This window comes from Tympanuchus pallidicinctus, unplaced genomic scaffold (assembly GCF_026119805.1).
Source record: "Tympanuchus pallidicinctus isolate F22 unplaced genomic scaffold, pur_lepc_1.0 scaffold15, whole genome shotgun sequence".
Taxonomy (NCBI): Eukaryota; Metazoa; Chordata; class Aves; order Galliformes; family Phasianidae; genus Tympanuchus; species Tympanuchus pallidicinctus.
In genome coordinates, this window is record NW_026294669.1 from 21464503 (window position 1) to 21488822 (window position 24320).

A 24320-nucleotide genomic window follows, 5' to 3' on the forward strand; every position below is an offset into this window, starting at 1 on the left:
GAAAAGGCAGCAGTTTAAACCTAGTTCATGTATGTTTCCTGTCCAACCTTCCAGTGTACAACTTCTAAAATATCTCAGTCCCATAAGAAGAAGATATTTTGGTGTGGCATGCTACATAAGACTTATATAGAGGAATGTGCACTTTATTTTTCATCTTCAAAATGTAAATAAATTCTTACAGAACACAGAAATCCCCAGTATAGTTATCTGAAAGGAATCCTTATAGTTCTAGGTAGTTTGTCTTCATCTTATCGAGAACCAAGATCATCAAGCATTTGGTGTCCAGTTTGAAATGAACCAAAATGCGTTTATCTACAAAAATCCATGAAGAAACAAGTTTGAAATAGAAAATATGAGGCGAGCTAACAGGAATTGTCATTGAACAGAGATCTTTAACTACTTGGTTACTTCGTATATTTGTTTTTCCCCACGTTTTCCAGGTTTGAATTCTGCTCTTGAGTTAATCCAAATACACTCTATGAATGTATTAGACTAGCAAGAGCTAAGAGCAGTAGCAATAAGTAGCTAGTAAGTAGCAGCTTATTGTGACTGGCCTCTAAAATCAGGATCTCTTAGTAGCACTATGCCTCTTGCCTGATCTCACCTTAATCTCCAGTTTCTGTGTCTGTAGGTGACAGTGTGAATATGCTGGAGGGAAAAACCTTTTTCTCCAATGTCTAACACCTTATTTCAAATATGGCATCATCCCTAAAAAACAAGTCCAAGTAGCACATGTTTTTTCAGAAGTAAACCATTACTAAAACTGTATTTTCATAAGGTTGAATGTCTTATATGAAGAGAAAAAGCAAATAATTAGCTATTCTCTTGAGCCTCTGAGTTTTTGTGAGCTATCAGCTATGAACCTACCTAAAGCAAATATTCTTTACTAAATTATCCTGTAAGTCCTGTTCATTTCTATGTAACCTCGTGTAGTTTCTTCGAAGTATGCCATAGATCTTGGTAATCACCTGAGTACTTTCTTGTTGAAGGTGAACTCTTCCCTTCTTCTTCCAGGCTGGATGTGACTCTGGGCAGCATGGTCTAGTGGTTGGTGACCCTGTCCACAGCAGGGGGGGTTGGAAATAGATGATCTTTGAGGTCCTTTTCAACCCACAGCATTTTATGATTCTTCAGATCTCACCATTCAACATTCAAAGTAATTACAAGCATTACACTTATGTTCACAAAGTGAACTAAATGGCATAAGTATGTGTTTCTTGTATTGTATGAAAAATTTTGAACTTTACCTACTCGAGGGTCTTCAGTACCGTTCAGGCAATTCTTTCTCTTAAATCTTGAATTCCTTAAGACAAGTATTTTACCTAGTATGCATTTATAAGCTTGTTCACTTTTCCAGATTTGTCAGGGAAAAAGAATCAAAATGTGCTATGGAATAAAACTGTATGTGCATCTAGTCAGATGGGTACTAGGCAAGGCAAATGGATCAATGGCTGAAGATAAGACAAATAAGGTCTGTGTTTCTAATCTTAAATAGCTGTGTTTTGGTATTAAGCTAATGGTAAACTTTTTTTAACTGTAAAGAAAGGCTGTAAGAGGGAGCTTATCTTTAATGGAAATATTTTCTTGTATTGTAGGCATCTTTAAATGTTAATGATGTACCTCCATCTATTGTAAATGAAGAATTTCTTCAGGATCTTAGAGCCACTAAAATCTCATATTCACAGGATGCAGAAGATAGGGTATTCAGAGCTCATGGTAAGACAAGTTCATTTATATAACTGTTCTTGAGATGCTTCCTCTTTGAACTTGATTACTTATCATTTGTTTTTCAGGTCACTGCCTACATGAGATATTTGTACTCAGGGAAGGAATGTTTAAGCGAATTCCTGATATAGTTGTATGGCCTGGTAAGCTTAATGTTTTACTCCTGCTTCCTTCTGATCTGTTTACTAAGTTCCTGTGCTCTCTTGTTATTGCGAAGCTGTCTGGCCAACCTCACTCTTCTTTAGAGACCCTAACGGATTTTTGGGGGGTGTGGTAATCATGATTTTGTAACATGAAGTCCCATTACTTAATAGGGAAGTAAAATTTATTATTAAGTACAAGTGAAATTTCAGATGACAGCTGAATTTGTGACTTCAGTAAGCACAGTATAATGTGAACTTGTATATGCACCATGAATAGCTGCCTAAATGGCAGACTAAATCTTGCTTTTTTTTTTTTTTTTTTTTAACAAGTATGAGATGGTAGAAAGGTGATTAAATGTTTGCGTTCAAAAATTTGGTCTTACGACATACTGTACTGAAATAATGTTTTAAAGGCGTAACACCTGTTAACTCCAGTCAAAGCACCTTATGAAGGGTGATTGATTTGAAGAAATGGTGGTGCAGGATAGACCCATTTGAGGTAGAATAATCACTAATGTTGTAGTTCAAAATGTAGCAGAAAATAATGCTTGTTTTTATCAAGTAGAAGAGTATGAAAACTTTAACTGGTAAAACTTCATCTGCTCATCTGTGTGAATTTTCTAATTGAGTTGAGTTTCCCAGGTCACTAGGATCTACTTTCCATGTGCTGTTCTTCAATAGCTAGTGAAAAAAATCATCTTGCACTGAGGTTGTATGAATCCAACTGTTTTTGTAACTTTCTGATGCTTTGAATAGCTATGCTGTATTAGAAACCCCAAGATTACTCTCAGCTCTGTTTTCTTATTTCATCTGGGGAAAAAAATCATGTGGGTAGCCTAACAAGACAGTGTAAGATGCATCTGAATATGTGAGGGCAGTTACTGACACGACAGCTGTGGTGGTCATGGACAGGATTTAATAACCACTTCTTGTGCAGCTCTGAGAGCAACTGAAGTAAAATGATTGACTACATTGATCTAAAGCTGCTCTCTATTGCAAGAGCAAAATAGCCAGAGTTTGTAAGCCTATCTTTTTTCATTCCTGTTCATTCTCTGTTTGCACAAACTCAGGTACAAGTATATGTGGTCTTTATATGGTGGTACTTTTCCTTGCTAGTGCACAAGCATTTCTGATTCATCTTTGATCAGATTCATAGTGCATTCTAAAAAAGTAAATTTGACCAGCAGCCCTTCTTCTGACGCTGAATGTTATCCAGGAAGATAAAAATTGTTTTTCAACTGTCAGAAGAGATTAATTCAGCTTGAAATGGATTTGAAAATCTGTTTTCAATAAAGATTTAATCTTAATTTGTTCTCCTGGATACCTAGCTCAATTCTAACCCATTTGTTAGTCCATCTTACCCTGAGAATTCCCAGTAAGTCTCAATCTGTGAGCAGGAGACCAAGGCTATATAGTAAGTTCTTTAAAAGTGGAATTGTTTTATATCTAAAATGTACCTTTGGAATTCTTTTTTACTATGAGTCCAGCTCTTTAGTGCCGAACTCTTTGAAACGTCTTCCTTGCTGGTGTCAGAAAAGGAGCTGCTGAGTATTCAGACTGTGATATTTAAACAACAGTAACAAGCTCCAATCCTGTTTAACTTTTTCAGTTTGCCACGAAGATGTAGTTAAAATTGTGGAATTAGCCTGCAAACATAATCTGTGCATAATACCATTTGGCGGTAAGTAGTGTTAAATATCAAATTTGTTTAACATTTCTAGTGCAAAATTATTCTGCGTGAATTTAAGTCTGTGGTTTTAGTAATACAGTAGGAGACGTTACTTTTGGAGTGACCCTTGAATTTTAAATACTGTCTATTTTCTGTGATCTTGGAATATTGAAAGTTGCTGTACTCAGCTGAGCAAAAGTCAGCATATGTAAAAACACTTTGAATATTAGGAGTGCAAGAGAAGCGTGTATGTGAAGTTGAAATCTACCTATTTGCCTTTGAACTCTTGTAGGTTTTGAGTCCTTCTTAGCCTGGAGAACTTTAAGAGGCTTCAGGTTATTAATTATACATACTTTTTCCTCTTAATCTTGTAAGGTGAGGTGTCTGTTTTTGACTTCAACATCAAGTGACGTGAGATATTGACTTTCATAAGCTTCTTTCTGTGATAAGTGTTTTGTCAGGAACTCTTAATTCTGTGCTGTAAGGTGATGCCTGGGTAATTGTGCTGTAAGCATGTAGCCCCTGTAGGAAGGATGTTTACTGTTGATAATATAAACATGTCCCTTAAACACTGTATCAAACTAACAAAGTTTGTTTCTCCCAAAAGTGCTTCCCAGATGCAGTATGACTGTAGAGAAGAACAGTATGGATTAGTTCTTATTCATTGACTGCAATACAAGATCTTTAGATTTTCTGTTATATTAAACTATGGGTCAACTCTTTAAGTTGTTTTAAGAGTTAATATTAAATGAAAATGCCTCCTTTCCTATCGCTGGAAACAAAAGTGGCAGGTGTTCTGCTCTTGAAGAACATCGGTGTTTTACTTGCTGGCACTGGCACTGTACATGTAGCTTGGTGAGAACTTCTGTAGCATCCTAGTCTTTTTCTTTTCTTCCTATGGCTTTTGTGGCAAATGGGAAATGGCTTTTTAAAGGCAAATGGGATCCTGGGCTCCATCAGGAGAGGGGTGGTCAGCAGGGAGAGGGAGGTGATTGTCCTTCTCTACTCGGCTCTTGTGAGGCCCCATCTGGAGTACTGTGTCCAGGTGTGGAGCCCTCAGTACAAGAAAGACATTGAGATTTTGGAAGGGGTCCAGAGGAGGGCGACTAAGATGATCAGGGGGCTGGAGCACCTCCCCTATGAGGACAGGCTGAGGGAGTTGGGCTTGTTCAGCCTGGAGAAGAGAAGGCTGCGGGGTGACCTCATTGCAGCCTATCAATACCTGAAGGGAACCTACACCCAGGAGGGGAGTAAACTCTTCAAAAGGGCTGACAACAGCAGGACTAGGGGAAATGGATCCAAGTTGAAGGAGGGAAGATTTAGGTTGGATGTTAGGGGGAAGTTCTTCACAAGGAGAGTGGTTAGGCCCTGGAACGGGCTGCCCAGGGAGGTTGTGGATGCCCCGTCCTTGGACGTGTTCAAGGCCAGGTTGGACGGGGTCCTGGGCAACCTGATCTGAATGTGTATGTTTGGTGGCCCTGCTAGGCAGGGGGGTTGGAACTACATGATTCTTGAGGTCCCTTCCAACCCGGGTGATTCTGTGATTCTGTGATTCTGTGTGATTTGTTGTCTTTGAGAAGCCAAGAACTTCTTGGAGACTGTTATCTAACATGCTATAAAGATACACTAGCAACCTCCAGAGAAGTTTGATATTTGTTTTTATTCATCCATTTTTATAGTTAAACCTTTTTCAGTTTCTTACTTACTTTCAGGTAAGTATTGCATTCCTGTATTATGTAGATCTCTTCAGCCCATTTGCTAGGTAGAAGTGTAGTGTCCTTTCTAGTGCTCTCAGTAGAGTATATAGAAACCACAGCTGTCTCTGTTTCTTGAATGACTTGATTTCTTATCCTTTCCCATTTTGAAGTTACATTCCAGGCTTTATGATGGCAGATGAGATGGTCAGAATTTCATGATTTGTTATCAAGTGCTGTTAAAGCCTTTTGTCTGTTCCATTGTTGTCCTGATTGTGTGCAACTCCCAATCTGGGAGCAGGGACAGTCTAAGAATACTAACCATTAGCTTCGAAAAGTGATCTTTAGTAAGTTCAGTATTCGAAAGGAGAGAGAGAGAGAGAGAGAGAAGGATCTGTATATGGAAGGTGGGGGAGAACTCGCCTGAGATTTTTAATCACAATAGTTATCCCTTATTTTCAGGAGGAACAAGTGTCTCTAGTGCCCTTGAATGCCCTGAAGAAGAGAAAAGAACAATTGTCTCTCTGGATACATCACAAATGGTATGTATTTTTTCTAGGAAAAAAATATGTTGAAATTTAGATTGTCTTATGTTACTTTAGAGAAAGGAATCACTGGAGAATGACATTTCCTTCTTTGTTACAAAAACAAGAAAAGATGGAAGTATTAAATTGTACTATAATAATTAAATTAGTACTTCAGTTCAAATGATATTTTTGTTGAAGTTAGTCCTGTACTAAATATGACGTATGTACTTAGAAAAAAAAGTCCTAATGCTGAGTCTTTGTACAGTTTTACATAATAGAAAATCAGAGGAAGTTACCATTCTTGTATATAGGAATTGTCTGAGTTAAGTGAAAGGCCAGTAGGAAGTCTTGTTCTTGTAAATTTTATTGTGTTTTGCAGACTTTAAAATAATAGCAATAATAATAATAAATTATATCTATCAGCCTTCACTGAAGAAATAAAAGATTTCTATATAAAACAGTACATCTCTTAACTCCTTCAGATAGCGATTCTCGTTGAAAATGACTGATACTACCTTATTTAGAGAAGACAGAACTTGGCACATGAATCACAGACATGTAAATAGTGTCATATTAAGCAATGTAAATACTGCTTTTTACACTGTTGTCTTTGTTCCAGAACTTGGAAAGTAAAGGGTTTTGCATGTTGCTTTTTCTACTGATGAATCTAAATAGTCTTCATCATGCTGGTTTTGGGTTTGTTTTTTTTTTTTCTGAACTATCAATCCCAGTAAATAACTCTATAATCACTTATCAGGGACCAACTGAAGTTGAAGCCTCTGTGGAATTTTCTCTATAAACAGAGCTAAACCCAGATTTGTTAGTTTCTTCTTCATGGATTGTCCTTGTTAATAATTATGCTTAGTGCTTCTTTTCCTGTTTCATAGAATATCCTGATGGGTCGGTGAGTTTCCCATCCGGTGAAAAGGTGTAATCCTTCCCAGTACCTTAAATTTCTCAAGTACTTCCATACTTTGACATCTTATACCATATTTTACTTCTAATCTAGTATGTCAAAATCCCAGAGCTGAGCTGGGGTGCTTCAGTGCCATCTGTTCAACCTAGGGAGTTTATTCAAGAGTACTTTTCTTGGAGTATGCCTTATGTCCAGATATTCAGACTCCAGCACCTTAAATTGCACTCATTTTGAAAAATACTGTATTTTAATTTCTGTAGTACTTTTGTCTTAATTTTTTCTGTTCTTTCTCCTTTGCTTCTTTGAATGTTTCCAGTATGAGCTGATTAATAATGTTACTTATGGCAGAGGCTGTATAGACTACAACCTGTTGTCTAACTGTTGGAGTGGGGAAGCTCAGCTTCCCCTGCTGTACTAACTTGAGTTGTGTTAATGTTAACTTGTATGCCCAGATATTGTTGACCGTATAGCATTAGAGAAGGAAATAAACACTGATTATTGGTTTTGATTCACTTCTGAACAGAATCGGATTCTCTGGATAGATGAGAAGAATTTAACAGCATGTGTGGAAGCTGGCATTATTGGACAAGATTTGGAAAAACAGGTATTTTTTGTTCTGAGATATCTAGTATTTCTCCATGTTATTCCATGCTGTTCCTCATGTCTTGTCTAGGCCACTGAATTCTAGTTCTTGCGTTTTCATGCAGTCTGTGGTTATTTTATTCTTGGTCATGAATCACATCGCATGGGAAGCTGTATTTGATGCACATTTTTAAATTACTTTTTCTTTTAGCTGTAGATCCAAAATGCTTGTACACCAGTAAGTTAATAATTTGTAGGATGTAACACTGTGCTTTTTATTTCAGGCCTCAGATATGCCGTTGTGTTTGTAAGATGTAACACTTGGTACAAAATGCCAACAGAAGTTTTTAGATTCATTCTGCTGAGCATGGTGTAGTTATTTGGGACAGAGGTAGTTACTTCAGAAGGGTTAAAGCTTATAACAGACTTGCTACTGTTGCTGCTGCTTAAGACTGGCTATGAAAAAGTAGCATAAAGGAAGGAGAATGGACTAAAATAAAGGTCCAGTGAAAAATTACATCACCTTTACTTCTGAGTGATCTCTAGTGACCTCCAACTGCAGTCTGTCAGATGAGTCAGAGCACCCTCTCAGGATCTTTCTCAGTGCTCCTTGATAATCAGGGAGGTTGTAGGTGTTTATTGACTATTCTTCGGGATGTGCAATTGTGCTTACTTAACTTCCAAGACTCGAGTATTTTGATAGCTAATTGCTGTCTAAACTTAGTACCTCAGGGCACTTTACAAGTATGCAGAGATTTGAAGGCTGTTTTTAATTTGAACAACTTTTTTCTAGATGATTTTTGGGGGAAAAAAAAATTGTTTTAATGGTAGAGCAGTTTATTATGAGAAAGATGATATTTCCTAACTCTTGTTGTTGTTGTTGTTGTTTTGTTCCTTTATATCACTTAATGTAATATTTTAACCTTTGCAGTTCTTTTACTACTTAAGCTTGAACTAAAATGAAAATGGAGTATGTTCTCTCTGTAAAAGATCTTTTTATTTGTTTTTGTAGAGTGGTAGTTTGTGATATTTTGTTACTATTCTGTCCTTTAAATGCTGCTAATTTTCTCTTTGCTCAGAGTAAAGAACAGTATTCCCTTTGTATGGGTTATAATACTGCTATTGTAGTTCTCTTTGAATCCTTTTGATCAGAAAGCTTAGAATCTTTCATTTGGGTTCTGGACTATGAAAAGAGTACTGATTGTTCATTGGTTCTGCACTGGAAAATGGACTAGTGTTCTTTCAAAAGTTACAATGTGTGGAACAACTATTAATACATTCAGAATTTCTGTGCAACTCTATCAGTGAGCAAAGAGTATTAAATCAGATCACCTACTTTGTGTGTGTGTGTGCATGTGTGTTTATATTTTAAAGGCTCTTATTTTACAAATTGGAAGTAAAGAACTACTCAGTGGAATGTGGTTAAAATGAAGACTCCAGGTTAAGCTCAAATCAGGCTACCTAAAACAAGCACAATTGTGATTAATGTCAATGCAAGTGTCCACTGAAATACAGATAGAATGCAGTTATACAAGAGTTGCTATGATAGTAATGTTTTCTATTTTGTTATGTTGGCCCATAATGGCAGAGGCAGATGGTGGTGGTACAGCGGTAGAAGTTGAACCTTCTTATCACTGTTGTTACCCTTTGGTGCCGTGTGTCAGATGGCAGCAGAGGGGCAGTCTGATAAAGTGGTGTCTGAGTTGGAAGTGCATGTGAAGCAAAGATGTGTCACTGAATTCTTCTGTGCAGACTGAATTGCACCCACTGACATTGACTGGCGCTTGCTGAACACTTATGGAAACCAAGCAGTGGACATGAGCACAGTGGGATGTTGAGTTGTGCGTGTCAACAGTGGTGACAGATGTGAAAAACAGGCCATATTCCAGACAGCCATGCAGATTTTTGTGAGCATGACTTGCAGACTTTTGTTCATTGCTAGTGCAAATGCATAGTGGTGGCAGTGACTGTTGAAAAATAGTGTTCTGTAGCTGAGAATCTTCTCTATCAAACAGTGTTGTTGTGCTCTTTGTATCTGTTGTAGTTTCCATGGAAATAAATAGGAGGCGTTATTATCGGTGTGACCTATGTATTTTTGGACTGTGCAGCAAAGGGAATTGCTTCGAAAGACTGCTGGGTTTGCAGCTTGCTAGTATTAAGCTTTGGATTGAAGGATCTCAGGAGCGTGGAGGGATTTTCGTATTGCAGCACCATGTGCAAAATAGAGATGAGCAGGGTGAAAAACAAGCCCTCAAAGTCTGGAGTAAAGGTGAATACTGTGCACATGTGGCAAATACAGCTAAATGAAATGGGCAGGGCTTGAAGGGAGGAAATTGAGTTGTGGCAGGGGGGGTGGAATATATAATTGACCAGAGTCCCTGCTGGAGTGGCAGTAAAAGCTAGAGTGGAAAAGGCTTTTTTTCTCAGAGAAACTGTATTGTTGCAGCAGTAATCAGGAAGTGCAAGAGTAAAATGAATTTTACTTGAAGGCTGGACTGTATTAGCAGTAGAAGTAAAGGATTTTATATTCTGTTCCTGCAAACATGCTACGAGGTAGTGCTGACATGGATTTTCTTCCTGCTTGGATGTTCACAGGAGTTTCAAAGGAGTTTGACTTTACCAGCATTATCTAGAAACTGTGAAAAGGTGTGATGCCTCTTACTCTGTCTGATTTTTTGAGTGCTCACCTTACTTAGAAGTTTAGCATGCTCACAGTTATTGTGAACTTTACAACTGTAACTAACATCAAGTGCTGAATTCTAAATAAGTAAAAGATATAGAAAACCAAATATTGTACAAAAAAGGTGTTTTTGAATGGCACATTAAAAATAAATATGAATTTCACAAGTATGTGTGATTGTAGCTTAATTAAGACACTTTTCTGTAAGAAGAGAAGATATATTCATAAATTCATGTGTTATAGTGTGCTCTATAGAAGAGCCTCAAGTTGCTTGCTTTTATCAGGAAAGAATGTGGATTAATAGTCAACAGAAGTGAATCAGAGGTGAGGAAGAGTTATAAAGCTGGAACAGTTTTTTTTGTTAGTTATTTTTTTTTTTACTAATTTTACTATTATCGAGCAAATTACGATTTTTTTGTAGAAAAGCCAGTACATATTCCTGTTTTGGATGAGAAGGCCATGCTGGCCATCCCATCTGGAAAGTACATAGCACAGTCTCTTTTTCCCCTACTCTGTAAGTATCCTTAGCACATACCATTTATGCAGTGGTGTTCAAAGAGTTTGAATCTGCTGCTTTGTGCATGCCCAGTCACTTACAAGTATTCAAAAGCACTGTCCTTTGCTGTGCTTGTGTTTATGTGCATTGTAGAAGTAGGTAAGCTGTGACTGAACCAAACTTCTTGTTCTCTTGCAGAATAAGGAGAGTTCAGGAACCCTTCCCTGGTGTGATCAGTAAACATCTAAAGCCCCAAGTTCTTCCAGTAAGAGAAAGGACCATGGGCTCAATAAATCACTGTTAGTGTTACGCAGAAATAGCTTTCAATCACTGAAGTTAGAATCACTTTGTACTACAGAATGTAGTTAATGACCCACATTAAATGTTGTGCTTACAACAGTCTAGTTGGACGTAGATTTTTCAGTTGCCCAGTGCAAATTGATAGTCTCAAACACTAACACAGTTATCAGTGTGAGTTCTGGGTCTTTAATTCTTTCTGCCTGACAGCTTTGGTGTTGGAATTCTAAGGGCATCCGATCAACCTCAGGTGCTGTGCAGATGGCAAAGCCAAGCTAATACAGAAAAATGAGAAACAAGTGACTACTTAATGTACAGGAATGCATGATCTGCATCGCAAGTAGTTGACAGCTTTGCGTACAGGAAGCCCAACCAGATGGCTGTATATTAAAACACATCATTCCTTGAGAGAATTAAGTACAGGCAATTTGCTCACATTTTCTGCAGACCTGCTGCATATCACATTAGAATGGAAAGAACAAGAGATTAAATGCCTTATTTATTGGCAGCATTTGTGCAAAGTTGGCAGTTACTTAGTTATAATTTTTTTCCATATGTATTTGAATTCTCACCTTCTTACAAACAACAGAGGTCTTAGTTTTAAAGTATGGAGGAGGATTATTACAGGTTGATGTGTAGCACAGCCCATGCACAGTAGGAGCAGAATTAATTTGCATTTCATTTATGTATCAAAGACAAAATTCGTGCCTGAATAATTGAGTGAATCATCAGGATATTCCATTTCTAAGATTGTCAAGTCCAGCTGTTGAAGCATCACCATCCCTGCTGCAACTTAAGGCCTTTACCTCCCTTTACGACGTAAAGGCCTTAAGTTGCAGCAGGGAAGGTGATGCTTCAACAGTTACACTACACTAGTTAGATGGGAAAGGAGGCTGACCCCCCCACTGTGCCACAACCTCTTTTCAGGTCATTGTAGAGAGTGACAAAATCTTCTCTGAACTTCTCCAGACTAAACAAGCCCAGTTCCCTCAGCTGTTCCTCGTAAGACCTGTAATCCAGACCCTTCACCTGCTTCATTGCCCTCCTTTGGACATTCTCCAGGAATTTTATGTCTTTCATGTTGTGAGGAGCCCGAAAACTAAACACAGTACTCAATATGTGGCTTTGCCAGAGCTGAGTATGAAGGGATGGTCACCTCTCTAGTCCTGCTGATTGTGCTGTTTCTGATACAAGCCGGGATGCTGTTGGCCTTCTTGGATACTTGGGCACACTACTGTTCAGCTGGCTGTTGACTAATGCTCCTAGATCTTTTTCCTTCATGCAGCATTCCAGCTGTTCTGCGCCAGGTCTGTGGCATTGTGTGGGGTCATTGTGATCAAAGGGCAGAAACCAGCACTTTGTCTTGTTAAAATTCACATAATTAACCTCATCATTCCGACTTGTCCAGATCCCTCTGTAGAGCCTTCCTATGCTCAGTTTAGCACTTACTCCCACCTTGGTGTTATCTTCAAACTTACTGAGGGTGCACACAATCCCCTCCTCCAAATTATCAATAAAGATATTAAACAAGAAGGGTCCCAATACTGACCCATGGGGAACACCACTTGTGACTGGTTGCCAGCTGGATTTAACTTCATTCACCACCACTCTCTGGTCCTGACTGTCCAGCCAATTTTTTATCCAGCTAAGAGGTCTAAGCTATGTGCTACCAGCTACTTCAAGAAAATACTGCGGGAAACAGGCAGATCTGGAGGTCAGGCTGACAGCCTGTACTTACCCAGACTTCCAGCCCTACTTTTTAAAACGAGCAAACCTAAAATACTGAGATTTTGAAATGCTAAGCAAGTGCAGACTGTGTAAAATGTGTGGTTTTTTTTTCTTTAGCTTTCTGAAAGTGGCTTCTGTACAGGACATGAACCAGACTCCATGGAATTCAGCTCACTAGGAGGATGGGTGGCAACACGAGCATCAGGCATGAAGAAAAACATCTATGGAAACATTGAAGATCTGGTAAATCTCTCTAATATTTGTTCTAATTAATTATTTTTCTGATAGGAGGCTTAACTCTTGTAATGACTCGTGAGAGGGAGTAGGGAGAGGAAACTGCAGTTCTATTAATCAGTGATACAGTTTTGGCATCAAATTTTGACTGAGATTTGTTGTTTGCTTGTTTTTGGTATTATTGCTAGTAAATATTACTGTTAATCTGAAAGTTTCAGTTTGATATTTACTAGATAGCTTAAGGAATTGTGTTGATTTATCTTACCCTGTTGCTTTCTTCCACTGTTCACACTCTCTGCTAATCTCAGTGTAATAATCCTGTTAAATTTGTAGGGTTTTTGCATGCTGTTTCCTACTATTCTTAAAGTTGTCCACTGAAATCAATTCACACTGACAGCCAATGATTAGTTCTTTCTACCATCTCACTTCCCTAATCTAAGTAGGCTTTTTTCAAATCAGTAGACTAGCCTAATTGACCCTGTGTGCAAACTAGAGTGAACTGTAATCCTATTGCATGGTATATCAGAGCAATGAGGCAATGAGGAAGGAAGCAAGGGATCAGGAATGGCAGTATTACACTCTTAATTGAAGCATTAAAATGGCTCACTCTATATTAATGCTAATAAATTTTATTTCTAAAACATTTTTTAAATTAAGTCTACTTTTTCTGTTACAGTGAATATATTGAAATGAAATCATCACTGTTCAGATTTTTCTGCTTCTTTGATTTGAACTTCAACTTTTTCCTCATGGTAGCCCTTTTTTACTTGTTTTTTTTTTTCCCTTCTTTTTTTTGCAACACACATTTTGTAGTGCATCCCCTATCACCTGAGGCTTTTTCATCACATTATATTCAGAAACACTTTTGTTCTGTGGACTGACGTGACACTTTACTATCAGTGAATTAACTTGGCAGAAAATATAGTTTTTATTCAGTATGTCTTGTTGAAACTGCTAGCACTAACGAAGTATCATCTGTACCCTACTGCCTGAAGCATTACAGTGTGGTATAGTTCTGCTTGTGCAGAAAGATATGAAGTACAGAAGGCTTTTCTGTCGTGGGAGCAAAACTTGAGGCTAAAATACAGCTTCTGAAATTTTCATTAGGAGAAAACTGGTTTCAAAGCTGATTCAGAGCAGTTTATGAGCTTCCTGATGTAACAGTGAGAAAGTTTCTGGGCAAGTGTTTACCATCTGAGAAATTTTTATATCTAGAAACAATGTTAGGTATGCTCCCTAAAATCCACTTGTTGCAGAATCAACAGTTTATAAAATGTGTATAATGCAGTTCTTGAACAGGATGAAAATTACTCCGTTACCTGTATGTTTTAAAGGCAGTAGTTGAAATCCCACTGATTTGTCTATATTTGAAAGGTTCACTTACACCAAGGAAGGATTTTTGTTGCTTTTTTTTTTTTTTTAAAGAAAGAATTGAATAGTATGGGGGGAAAATAGCTTACGTATGTATCATTCTTATGGAAGACATAATATTGACAGTGTGTTTCACAAAGATTTTCTTCTTCCTATTAGAAGTATTTCTGTCACAGCTGATTTCTGAATTAGATTAGCTTCATCAAGTAGCAGTTCTAATGGAAAACTTAAGCGAGAAAGAACATTCTTCTGCTGCAAGCCCTTTTTTTTTTCTTTTTCCTTCTGAAGTATCATATGTTCTGAATTTAAATGCTGGTGTTCAAGGAGAGCACTGTCCATGCTGAGGAAAAAAAAAAAAAAAAAAGCAGTTTTAGTTGGTACTGTCTGCATATGGCCAACAATTGATTTGATTTGGCATAGAATTTGGAGCAATCTGTTGTGTGGGCAAACCATGCTGTATTAACAACAACTGTTGGTAATGGTCCTCAGGTTATCCCAAAAGTTTCTGGGACTGCCTACAGAATGTATAAAGTCTGCAGAGCTGAACTGCATCAAGCATAACATGCATCTTGAAGAAAATAAATGTCATACAAAAAGATCTATGGTTAATGCTGGTATGTGTAGTCATTGTTTATTGTTTAAACAGGTGATTCATATAAAAATGGTAACTCCCAGAGGAATAGTTGAAAAAAACTGTCAAGTACCTCGCATGTCAACAGGACCTGATATCCATCACTTTATTATGGGATCTGAAGGTAATTTCATGTAACTGCGCTTAATTCAGCTTCTGTAATGTCTTGCTCATTTGAGCATCTTTTAATGCTGTGGCTTCCAGTGTGTCTATGGGTGGTGTTCTGCAGGCATTATTTTTTTCTGTGTGTGTTGGGAATTATCCCAACAGTGAGGCTTTTTTTTTTTTTTTTTTTTTTTTTAGGACTGAAGTTATGCAACTGAACAGTGCTTAAAACAGATCTGTGGAGTGATTATATGCGTCTAGTAACAAACATCATGACTTAAAGGCTGCTTGTAGGAATTCACTGTGTAAATTATCAGAAATAAGTTTCTCTTTTACTGCGATGCTGAATTTTTGGCACTTGTAACTGGTGTTAACTTAGAACATCCTGCTAACCAGTTGTTCGGTGATTTGCAAGAGTTGCATCTTGTATTACTTTACAACTGAGCTTTTCTTTTTTTTTCCTGAAGGAACTCTGGGAGTGGTTACTGAAGTTACGGTAAAGATTCGGCCTCTTCCTGAATACCAGAAATATGGCTCTGTGGTCTTCCCCAACTTTGAACGAGGGGTGGCCTGCCTAAGGGAAGTGGCAAAGCAGGTAAGGAGAAGCTTCGAGTTGAATCCATGCAAGTACACTAGCTCTAACCTTGTCCAGGGCCTAGGAGTAGGAGTGTGCTGATGCTCTAATCTTGATTATTGATTACTGAAAAGGAGTTGAGATAATATGAATGATTTGAATATATATGGCCTCTGAGGCTTTTGGCAATGATGCAGTAAAGGACTGGCTTTTTATCTCCTTCAGTGGAGAGCTTTATCTGGAGATTTATTCACAAGTATGTAAAAGCGACCAGTATTTAAAGAAATTAAGTTGCAGCAGACAAGTCAAGAGCAGTTAATTTCTGATTCCAAACTGATAAAGGAACAACAGTCATGCAGGGTGCAGAGAATGCTTCTTGAAGTGCAGCACTGTGTTCAAGTGAGCTGGATATTCTGAGGCAGAACTGTACTTAGACTTGAGCGTTTAAGGAGAGCCTTCTGAACAGCATGGTCAGACAATAGAGAAGTGGGTTTTAGATAGCAAAACTTGGACATTGGTATCCAAATTATGTAATGCTTTTCTCAACACCTGTGCTTCCAGGCAAGTCTTGCACTGGCTAGCCTCTTTTACGATTCCAGACTAACTTTCCTTGGCACTGTGCAAAATGTACTAAATCACTTCAGTGAATGGAGGAATATATATCCTGAATTTTGGAAGTAATATCAGAAATGTTTTAGGTAATGCCAAACTAAATAAAGCTTTATGTATTTCCAGTGATGGGTCTAAATTAATGACTTAATGTTCCAAGCCAGTTGTTCAAACTGGTATGTGACTGACATGTATATGCTAGTTATCAGCAGAGTTCTTCTGTCACATGCTTTTACTGCTGGTGCTTGTTCTTTCTATTACAGGCATCTAAGCAACCTAGGAATGCTTAATTGTACAATCGATCAACATTTTAGGTCAATAAAGGAGCCTAGCATTTTTTCCCTCAAGAAAGGGGTTAGAAATAAAAAAAAAACAAAAAAACAACAGTGTTAGCCACTTATGTTGCTCAGTTACTAAGCTTTTGTTGCTGCTACTGTTTTACTGCTTATTTAAGCCTGAACTACTTACTCCTTTCTTGTGGCATCTTCTTGTAGCAATTACAATGATGTCCTACTGAAAAACTGGTTTGTTTTTTTTTCTTTGTTAGTTTTTAACGTAAGAATAACCAACCTGAAGGTTGTAGGCTAGGTGGGGGTCAATAAAACCTCTCATCCAGCCTTTTTTTTTTTTTTTTTTTTTATCAGCCTGCCAGGTAAGATTTTTTTATTTCTTCCTTCTGCCCTCTTTTGCAGTTGTGTGACAAAGTATGCTTTAACAATATGATACAGAGTGAACATATCAAATTAAGTGATAGGGGAATACTTTTATATCCACGTGATTAGATGAAGGCTAGCCTATAATTTAGTCTTTGTTGTATTTCTATGGCCATATACTGCATGATTGGACACTGCCATCTCAGGTTACAGGCTGTGAACATATACATATCACCCAGAAGGATGTTAGTTGAAGGCAACTACTCTTACTGGTCTCCAGATTTTTGTGCAGTGCAGTCCAGACACGGACTGTCATTGTTATCTGTTCACAGAACATTAGTGTAGTGGGGTTGAATGAAGTTTTTTCCTCATAGCAGCCCATATGGTGATATTCTTTGGGTTTGTGACCAAAACAGTGTTGATGACACACTGATGTTTTAGCTGTTGTTAAACAGTGCTTATGCATTGACAAGGCTCATTTCTCGTGCTATTCTCCAAGTAGTTTGTAGGTGAGCAAAAAATTTGGAGGGAACACAATTGAAACAGTTGACCCAAATCAAAGGAACAGCTATTCCATACCACGTAACATCAAGGTCAGCAATAAAACTGGTGGGAAGTTTTTCAGGGGTTACTGTTGCTTGGAGAATGTCTGGTCACTGATTGACTGGTGGTGAGCAATTGCTTTTTCATCACTTGTTTTCCTTTCTTGTTTGGGGTGGTTTGTTTGGTTTTTTTCCCCCCTTTTACTTTATCTCAACCCACACATTTTCTTGCTTCTATCTTTTTGGAGGAAAGCGAGTGAGCAGCTGTGTTATTTAACCATCTACAGGAGTTAACTAGGAACAATTAAACACTTTTCAGTGATGTGTAATGACACGTATTTATGATTGCATAGTACTATCAGCTTGATACTCTAATCAAATATGATATTTTAGTGCATTATGGCAATTTAGAAATGCACTCTATGCATCACAGTCAAAGATCTTGGGACTATGTCCGTGTTGGTTTGACATTAAACTGAATATTCTCAATGCATTATATCAAAACATTCCTAATAGAAATTGCTTCTCAAATGAAAACGAGTTTATCATCACCAGTTTTTATAGTGATGATAATGGCCACGGACCTCTGATACCAAATTTATTTCTTGTATGCTGTTTTTAAATGAAAATGTCACTGTCATGAGTTTCAGTACATCTGTTCATAGACTATTTATCCTTTATTTTTCTTCTTTCCCCAACTGCCCCCAAGAGATGTGCTCCTGCATCAATTCGCCTTGTTGACAATGCACAGTTTCAATTTGGTAAGTAGATTTTCTCGGATGAATATCTTTTCCAAGGGCTTAGATTTTTTTTTTTTCTTTTTATAGAGAAGTTTAAAAAGTCCATCTTATTTGGGAATTAATTTCCTCAAAGCTACACAAAGAAGGTGATGATCTCTACATTGAAATTCCTAATGTTATAACTTGTACTTTCAGAAATGGAAGTCTGTCTGTCTCTGGAAAAATGCTACTGACAATAATAGAAAGCCATGCTGCATATGTAGATGCATAAGATTTTTTGCAGTCGTTCCATTAAAAATGCATAGCCTACTGAGAAGGTTAAAATTCTGGAGATACTGTTTCTATTTTACTCTGAAGGAGTAGAATTGATAGTTTTGTAGTATACTGCTTGAAACATTTTGTTGCGAAGAATATTAATGACAGGTCAGGTATCAGAGTAGGGTGAGATTCAGAAGGCAGGCCTCTTATTTTGTAGTTAAGTTAGTTGGTTGAAATAGGTTGGTTTACATTTCCCAATAGCATCACTGGCTGTGTTCCTGAGAAGTAGTGGTTTATTTTGAAAATTCTCCAATATGGCAGTGGTTGTTTGGAGGGGAGTTGAAGGGGAGGAGGAGCAATGGAACTTGTCAAAAATAAGGGCTTATTTTGCTGGTGGTGGTTTTTTTTGTGTTTAAATGTGTGCAAACAGAACTAAGCTATAGGGTTGTACAATTAATGAATATACAGATGTTATGGTATAGCAGAGAGCTTGGCTACGTAGTTATTATGCTAAAGCAGGAGACAGAAATGATAGGTACACTCACCCGTACCCTGGGCTCACATGGAAAACTCCAGCAGAGTGGATCTCTAGAAGAGATCCTTTCTCACTGGTAATGAGCTTTTAAATGGGTCTAGGAGAGGTGCAGCCAGGCTCCATCCCTTCCGGCAGCACAGCTGAATTGCCTTCACCCCTGCTCCCATGGCTACTCATGGCTCGCCTCAGGTGGTCAGTCAGAGGTTCAGGCTGTGATTCAGCAGTTCCCATACAAGGTTAAAGTCAGTGAAGCTACTAGAATATTACAAAATCCAGAGAAATAATTTGTACAAGGTCAGGCATGCAGAGCAGTCATTTTTGAGCCCTTCTTAAGGGACACTGTCATTTTCAACAGTAGAAGCTTCAGTAAAAGATATCTTCTGGTTGAAGACACTGTTGAGAACCTCTGAAGTTCTACTACCCAGAAAGCTACTGGTAATGGAACTTGAAGCACTTGCTGAGGCCATACAATTTTGATTGTGCACAGATTACGATGTGGAGCATGACCTTAAAATCTTCTGTTAATATTATTAAAACAAGAGAGAGTTTCTGAAATCTGTTTTGGACAGAATCCTCTGTAACAAATATTGAGTTTAACTGGCATTAATCTGATGATGAGAAAGCTGAACTTTGTTTCAAATGGAAATAGACATATCTGTAAACCTGAGAGCCTAGTAAGCACTGCTGCTTGATTTGGTCATCTTTTTCTGTTGTACTCATTCTCACAAACATTTATAATAGAAAGTGGATGCATTTTTGTCAATTGGGAAAACGTTTGACCAGTTATAAGCTTCAAATCCAACACTGGATTTGGCTTTGACCTGAGGTTGCGATTTTTGCAGTAAAAGATGCCCAAGGTGCATCTAAATTTTTCTTGTGGTTTTATTAAGTAGAATTATCATCAGTTTTTATGGATTGTGGTTTAATAAATTAACGCCCTTTTCTTATCTGCTGCTTTTTTGTGTCTTCACTTTAGTGTGCTTAGAGGCATACTTCTTGGGCTTCACTCTTATCTTCAGTGAGAGCTCTCTTTACTGAAGAGGAAAGGAGACTAATGAAGTACTGAAGTTCATGCTTTATTCAGGGGGAAATACTTTGTATTTTAGAAGGAAGTATCATGTAAATGGTGCATAACTTTTTTTATGAATTGGGCTCACAGCGTGTAGACCAGATGCGAGACTGTTAAAATGAAGCAGTAATGGGAGTTCAGAAGTTGCTTGTGACTGAAAACAATGGAACAAACAGTAAAAGGCTTTCATCTCAATTTAACTTAGTCCTGAGGCAGAGATGTTAATTTAACAGACTCCCAGACACCATTTATGTACCCTGGTAATTTTAGTTCTCCATATGTGATTAAGGAAGCAATTACTAACTTTATGTAGAAAATTTTGCACAAGTGACATAACCATTAAGGAAAAAATTGCTTAACTCCCAACTTGTACCCTTTTTTTTGCAATTGGTTTCAATGGTTTTGGCATAACTTTACGAAAAAGGTCAGTGGTTTTGCTTAGTTTTATAGCATGAAACTAATGAAGTGCTCTTTCTAAATTTTCCATATGCAGAATACTTGTGAAGATCTAAACTAGGACGGCTTTAATTAAGTGTCAAATGGAATATTTGTGCACAGTTGCATGTATGCCTCTTAAAAAATTAATAAAAACCTTTTCTTAAAGTTTCTCCTAAATTAGTTGTGAAAGGTTCCTTTGATTATGATAATCAAAGTGCTCCAAATGATTCTTACAACTTTATGTTCTAAGATAATTTTTTTGCCCTTTTGAAGTAACAATTGTAAAGAATATGGAGTGCTTTAACATGCTTTTTTCTGCTTTTTTCCAAAGGTCACGCTCTTAAACCACAAGTTGCTTCCATTTTTACATCATTTTTGGATGGACTGAAAAAATTCTACATCACAAAGGTAACTATTTTAGGGTTTAATATTGCTTAGAACTTTGCATGCTATCCATAGAATTTGAGACTGCAGTATACTGTCTCTAATGCAGCTCTGAGTTTCTGTATAATGATGTAGAATCAGCTAGAGAATCTCAAGTAGTTTAATCCAAAATGAGATGATCTGCTTGAGGAGTTACTCCATGAGAGATGTTCTCACAGATGTTTTCACCAATTGTATCCCTAAATTAAAGTGTCTTCTCTAACAGTGAACAGGTGACAGAGCAAGGACTAAACGATCATCAATTAGTCCTGATGGATTGAGGCTAGTATTTTAATTTCTTCTCAGATTTTTTTGAAGGTGTGATCTGCTTAATTATCATGCTAGACTAGAATTTTGGAAGAGCCCCCCAGTATTTGAACTGCCATACAAATATGGTTCCCGTCTTCCTGAAATTCATCCCGATGAATACCACTTTTTAGTCCAGAATGATTTTACCTAAAATTTCATGTTATTTTTTTCAAAATCAGCTAGGGAGTTCCTGCAAATATGCATATTCAAATGGTGTTGTCTTGGATTTAAATAACTTTCAGGTAGAGAGAGGAGGTGTACATTGAATTCTGACTTGATAATATTGAATGCTTTCAAGCAGTGGCCTTTCTTGAAAGCCAGTGGCTTGTGTTGATGATCTTGAGCAGTTTCTGCTCCTTTTTCTTGTACTGCTGAAGTAAAGAATGCCACGAATCTTTTGGTGACTTCCTTTTCCTTTTTGATTATCTATTGTTTTTAGAGACAACCCCAAAATTATTTTGCATCTCCTCCCTAAGCTTCTGTAGTGCAGGTATAAAGATTTTGGCAATAGAATTGCTGTCAGTTTGAAACAGTCATAGTCAAACCTACTTCTTTGTTGGCGACAAGCACCACTGCTTACCAAGGGATTTCTGTGTCAATTCCAATCCTTCCAGCTCTGCAAGAGGGAAGGAACGCTTTGAGAAAAGAAACAAACTCAAGCTCTGTTGTTAACACATCTGGAGTAGAGAAAACAGTGTTAATGATCTTGAGTTCATATCATATTTACTTTACTTACAGATTGGCCCTGTAAATCATGTTGTGCTCTTTACAGTTAGTGAGAAACTTTGTGGTCTCTTGCTGTATGAAGACTTCCATTGTGTGACTTAGTTTCTTTCTCAAGTATGCCATTGATTGGCTATAATACATTGGCTATAATATTTTACTTTAAGCTTTTTAAAAAAAGCAAACATCAGAACACGTCAGGCTCACTTCTGTTCTTTTTACTGAATGAAGCAGTCCTGTGAAAGTTATTGCTTAAAAGAATAGGCACAAAATCTTTCTGGTTTATACTTCCTATGGTTTGGGACTGTTCACTAATAAGAAGTGCTCTAGGTATCGTTTGTGTCTACCAGGTCACACTGTAGCTAGTTCCTCCCATGAGTCTTCCAGAAAATTGTAAAGTTCTTCCTGAGCATGGCAGTCAAGACAGCAGAGCAGAAGAAAGGATTCATACTAGATGAAATGCAAATAGCTCTAGAATGAGAAGGGATTATAAAATGACATTTTAATAGACCTTTATTCCCATGGTTAGAGTTTATCACTGTAGTAATTATATTTATTTAAGTTGTCTCTGCTGCTTTTGCTGTTTTAATGAGTGAGAGATTCGTTGCCTACGAGGGTATAGCCTTTCAAATTACAGTTCTCGTGGTGCTCTTTTGGGGTGGTAGGATGCAATATCCTCTTCAGAAATTCTGATTTGGAAATTTCAGGCTGACATCACCATACGGATCTGAGGTCATTCACTGAAGGAATGAGCCACCTTAAGATGCTCTGCCTCCTTGCTGCTTTATTGGGCCCTCCTGTTACCTCTGGTTAAGTTGCAGCATGGATAATGTATTCAGTTAAGGAAATGCTAAGTGGTATAGCAAGTAACTGATGTTGACTTGACTGTTGGACACAAAGGATGAATTTAACTCTCTTGACTGTTAATGTTTTTTATGATCTGGTTTGGTGCTTAAATAACAAATTACCACAAACAGAATGGAGACTGGGAGCAATGAACACCACTGGAAAGGGGAAGGGGCTTTTACAAAATAATAATTGAAAAAATCATTTCTTAGTATATATGCTAAGAGTACTTTGTTCCTGATTTTTTTTAAACCCTCTGTAAGTGTGAAAAGGTAATAAAATTTTATTGCAGCTTTATATTTATAGAATCATAGACTTGTTTGAGTTGGAATGAACCTGTGAAGTTCATCTAGTCCAGCTCCCCTGCAATGAGCAGGGACATCTAGAGCTAGATAAGGTTGCTCAGAGCTCTGTCCAGCCTGACCTTGAATGTCCCTGTTCATTTCCTTTCCTTCTGAAAACTGCTCAATAGTGGTAGTTTACTGGAGCTAATTAATAATCAACATGTGTATAGAAAATATTTATTTATTTATTTATTTATTTAGGACAGGAGTAAAAAAGGTGACACACCAACTCTATCATTTCAGTAGCTGTAACTGTTTGTCCTGTCAAGAAAAAAACTTACTTTCTTTTTGGGATAAATTTTTTGAAAAGTGTCTTCCTGATGTTTTCTCTTATTTGCAACAACAGTAAACAGTGCTTACAGACCAGAGGGAATTCTGTGTACATGAAAAGCAAAAACTTGTTGCTTGTGTTCTACCACACAGGCGATGACATAATGCAAGGATTTTCTCTCTGCAGTTCAAAGGATTTGATCCCAACATCCTATGTGTAGCTACCTTGCTCTTTGAGGGTGACAGAGAGAAGGTTCTTCAGCATGAAAAACAAGTCTATGACATTGCCACCAAGTTTGGGTATGTGATTTCAAAAAACTTTTCATATGGAACTATCCAAGCAACAAGGTTGCTGTATTTACATTGCAATTTTCATGTAAAGTTTGAAGTGGGAACTTCAAATCAGCTACTGAGTGTTCCCTTTGAAAAACATGACTTGTGCTAATTCTTAAAAGGTAGCTTTATGAAAAAACTTCAGCTGTCTGTACACTGCACCAAGACAAGTATTTGACTTAGAACTGGTGTTGTTAGAATGGAAACTAGCCCTTGTAATTATTTACAGGCCTGGAAGCTGCTTGCTTTGCAATACTGAATTATAGATTCTGAATAAAGAAGAGAAACAAAATTGCAAAGATTAATATTCTTTGCAGAATTGATATAAGCAAATAAATATAGAAAGCTTATTTAAAAGAGAAGTTTGTGTAGTTTGAAGAATGTGCTGAATCTCTCTGTCCTACAGACTTTTTATTTTTATCTTTACAATGAAACGGGAAATACTTCACCACAGTGGTAGGCTGAGTAATGATCATGTAATTCTATTTTGATTATAATGGTGCTGAAAACTAGAAGTCTCATTTGTAAGAATATACTTTTTAAAGAAATTTTTTTGCCAGTATTAGTTTCAACTATTAACATATACAGGATGTCTTATATTTCAAGGTCATCGTTTCTGAAACTTGTTCTTTCATTCTACCACTTCAAATGATTTACAAAAATGGGATTTCACATGAGCAGCTTGCTACCTTTCAGTGATAAGAATTACGTTTTTCTTTACGAGTGTTACAGCTTAATGTTGTATGCAGCAAAAGGTCTCATCTGCAGGTCCTCTCTATTTCTGGACGGTGTGAATATGGGGGATGGAGGGAGGGAAGTGGTCTGTGTTAGTAGCCTGTTAGGAAGCGCTGTCTGT

The 24320-nt window shown here is 37.4% G+C and overlaps 1 protein-coding gene across 3 annotated transcripts in view; it reads left to right on the plus strand.

The window, feature by feature from the left end:
• AGPS (alkylglycerone phosphate synthase) overlaps positions 1–24320 on the plus strand; it is a 77842-nt gene that overhangs the window by 41041 nt on the left and 12481 nt on the right. For all 3 annotated transcript variants that reach the window (XM_052675972.1, XM_052675970.1, XM_052675971.1), the window contains 11 exons: positions 1596–1716; positions 1794–1868; positions 3478–3549; positions 5694–5773; positions 7198–7278; positions 12575–12700; positions 14709–14817; positions 15266–15393; positions 17886–17937; positions 20548–20624; positions 23319–23431. In XM_052675972.1, coding sequence (XP_052531932.1) covers positions 1596–1716; positions 1794–1868; positions 3478–3549; positions 5694–5773; positions 7198–7278; positions 12575–12700; positions 14709–14817; positions 15266–15393; positions 17886–17937; positions 20548–20624; positions 23319–23431 — 1034 coding nt within the window. The remainder of the gene's footprint in view (positions 1–1595; positions 1717–1793; positions 1869–3477; positions 3550–5693; positions 5774–7197; positions 7279–12574; positions 12701–14708; positions 14818–15265; positions 15394–17885; positions 17938–20547; positions 20625–23318; positions 23432–24320) is intronic.